This window comes from Mesitornis unicolor, unplaced genomic scaffold (genome assembly GCF_000695765.1).
Source record: "Mesitornis unicolor isolate BGI_N332 unplaced genomic scaffold, ASM69576v1 scaffold20574, whole genome shotgun sequence".
Classification (NCBI taxonomy): Eukaryota; Metazoa; Chordata; class Aves; order Mesitornithiformes; family Mesitornithidae; genus Mesitornis; species Mesitornis unicolor.
In genome coordinates, this window is record NW_010179726.1 from 118,805 (window position 1) to 121,644 (window position 2,840).

At 50.8% G+C, this 2,840-nt stretch overlaps 1 protein-coding gene across 1 annotated transcript; it reads right to left on the reverse strand.

Moving 5' to 3' along the window:
* Positions 1 to 1,436: 1,436 nt before the first annotated feature.
* Positions 1,437 to 2,789, reverse strand: LOC104539382 (insulin receptor substrate 2-like; the record flags this gene model as incomplete). The annotated part of the gene is made up of 2 exons (XM_010182885.1): positions 2,542 to 2,789; positions 1,437 to 2,452 (listed from the first exon to the last, which is right to left on the reverse strand). Coding segments are annotated over exons 1-2 (1,264 nt in total), but the record flags the coding sequence as incomplete, so codon positions are not given.
* Between the last annotated feature and the right edge of the window lie 51 nt (positions 2,790 to 2,840).

The window sequence follows — 2,840 nt, forward strand, 5'->3', positions numbered from 1 at the left end:
GTTCATCCTTCCAAACTCTGACACTTCATTCAACAATCCTCTCGTCTTAATTAGGTTCAAAGCTTGCTCTGCAAACGGTGGATCTCTCATCTTTTCCATCTTCCTGTACTTCCTATCAAAAGAGAAAATATTTTCTTCTTCAAAATCAACTAGCTACTAAGGAAACAGAAGACAAAAAACTGCAAGTGGCTCTCACAAACTGTCACTGTTTGGTGATGATCAATGACCTCTATCAGCACCGTGAATACAGAAGCAGCGCCTGTTCACCTCCAAGCAACTACTTTTACTTGGCACATCATTTCACCTAGCTAGACCCACAAACATATATTACAGCTCTGTACACATACGGGTTTAAAGTACCAGATCTCGCATAAATTGAAACGCAAAGAGGATCCCTACAGTGTCTCATTATTAACTTTTTAAATTCTTGACAGACTGGCTGTTCTGTGTCCTCCTCAATTAGCCCCCAATTGCATACAAACCTCACTTGCTAAGAGGAGGCAGGTTGCTCTGAGGGGGGTGGGGGTGTATTTCTTTGTTTCTTTGGCACCTCAACAAAGGAACAGCTACATAATTAAAACCTAAATTCTCCCTCACCCTTAAGTTTCAGATTTCTTCAGGTTTGCTTTTGTCTTTGAACACCCAAGCATTTGCAATCCGTATAAAAGTCAGCCAGCCAACTGGTCACTGGGACCGAGCCGCCAGCTGGAACACAGTTACACACCACCATCGGGTGGGTGGGCCTTGAAGTGAAATGTGCCATACAACATGCAACAGCTCATGCATATAGCAATTTCTGGAAATAATTTTTGGGTTGGTTTTGGGTTTTTGGGGGGTTTTTTGTGTTTTGTTTTTTTTTAATTTAGATTCCATGCTCACCATGATTTACTGTTAAACTTTTGCAAGAGATATTTCAAAACCAAGATATTGAATTTATCCTTCTCATTCTGGTACGATTGACATTCCCAGCTAGAGAGCCAAGGATTTTTTTGTAATCTGATGTCCTCAGTGCAACAATTCTGGTTTTTAACTCAATCATCTTACATTTTTAAATAGTATTTAGAAGCTGCATTAACATAAACCGATTTGGACACATTTTCCAAACACTTTCCAAAACATTACATATGAAAACTCTTAAGTACAGCCCAAACTGCATAAACATTAGCTTCTCCTGGGGTACCCAGAAGTATACACTGATAATAATAGCACAGTAGAATTCAAACATGAAGAAATATCCCAAAATTAAACTTTTTCTCATACAACGAGCCAGAGAGTTCCTCCATGACTGTTAATTACAGGATGTGTTGGGGGGAAAAAAAGATTTTTAAGAAAACGAGGAGGAACAGTGCTCTACCTGACAAAACACAATCCCACAGCGAGAAACACATACGAAGCACAAACACGCGTGGCAGGCACTGTCAGACAGAGCTACTCACCTTTCACAGCACTCGTGTCTTTCAGGTTGTGAGACAGAAAGTCTATGCTGGCATAGGCGCTCATCTCCACTCCGTTGATGCCCCCATTCAGGACGTGCCTGGCTTTCGACCTGGCTTTGTCGCAGTTTGCCAGGGTCCCATCCACCACATCAATGGCGATGTAGTTGAGGCCGTTCTGGAAGCCAGCCGAGGTCTCTCGACACATGGGGCTGCTGCCCTGCTCCTCCTCCAGGCCTTCGCTTTTCCTGAGGGACACGTTCTCCACCGAGGCCGAGTTGTGCCGTTTGGGGTTGTGTGCGAAGGAGGGGGACACGGGGGTCACAGTGGTGGTAGAGGAGAAAGTTTCAGAGCTGTGCCTCCTGCGCCCCTGGGGATCCGCCCGGATGACCTTGGCCCCCCGGTTTGGGTCTGGGGGAGGGCTGGAGAGAATGAAAGCCTCCACTCCAGAGAGGGTGAGCCTCTTCACTCCAGCTGTGGGGCTGGTGACCCGGGCACTTTCTGGCTTCTGAACAATGGGTTGGGGTGGGGTAGTGGCCATACCAAAGGTCATCTCAGTGTAATCCCCGCCGTCAGACGGGCTGGACGAACAAGCCACCCCCACAGCCGCCTTCAAGTAGCGCCCATCGGGCTGGCTGGTGCTGGAGGAAGAGCCTGGGGAGAGCGCTTCCAAGGAGCCCACCGAGACTGTGCCTGATTGGGAGGGAGACTGTGACCCGAAGTCAATGTTCATGTAGTCAGAGAGAGGGGAGCGCCTCTGCCCAGTGCCTGAGCCCAGGGAGGAAGCTGGACTGTCGGCAGGCAGCGAGGGTGGAGAATAAACAGCAGCATCCCCAAAGTCGATGTTGATGTATTCACCAGGGCTCTTGGGTTCGGGCGGCAGAGGGTGCTCGTTCATGCTGGGCAGCATCGTCCGCAAGGTCTCCAAAGACAGGCGGCTGGGCCGGGTTACCCGCTGGCACCGCTGGCTCAGGAAGCTCTCGGTCCGGCTGTGCCGCAGGGGCGAAGGCACCGTGTGGCTGGAGGGGGCGAAGGTGCCAGCGGGGGGCTGCCTCCCCACACCACCTCCTCTGGGATCATCCTCCCTGGGGAGTTCATGAAGACATACTGGTCGCTGTCCTTCGCCAGGCCTTGGCTCTTGTAGGAGCGGGGTAAAGAGCTGTAAGAATAGCAGCTGGGCTTGGGGGGCTCGCTGGACCCGTGTCCCGAAGGGGCAAAAAAGAAGTCCGGAGGGGTGTGGGAGGGAGCCTGGGGCCCGTGCCGGGGGTCCCGAGGGGACATGTTGATATAGTCGCCGTTACTCAGCCTTCCGTCCGAGCTCTCCACGGACAGCTTGGAGCCGCACCACATTCGCATGTACCCACTATCGTCAGGGGAGCTCTCCCCGGGTGAGCTGGTCTTGTAGCT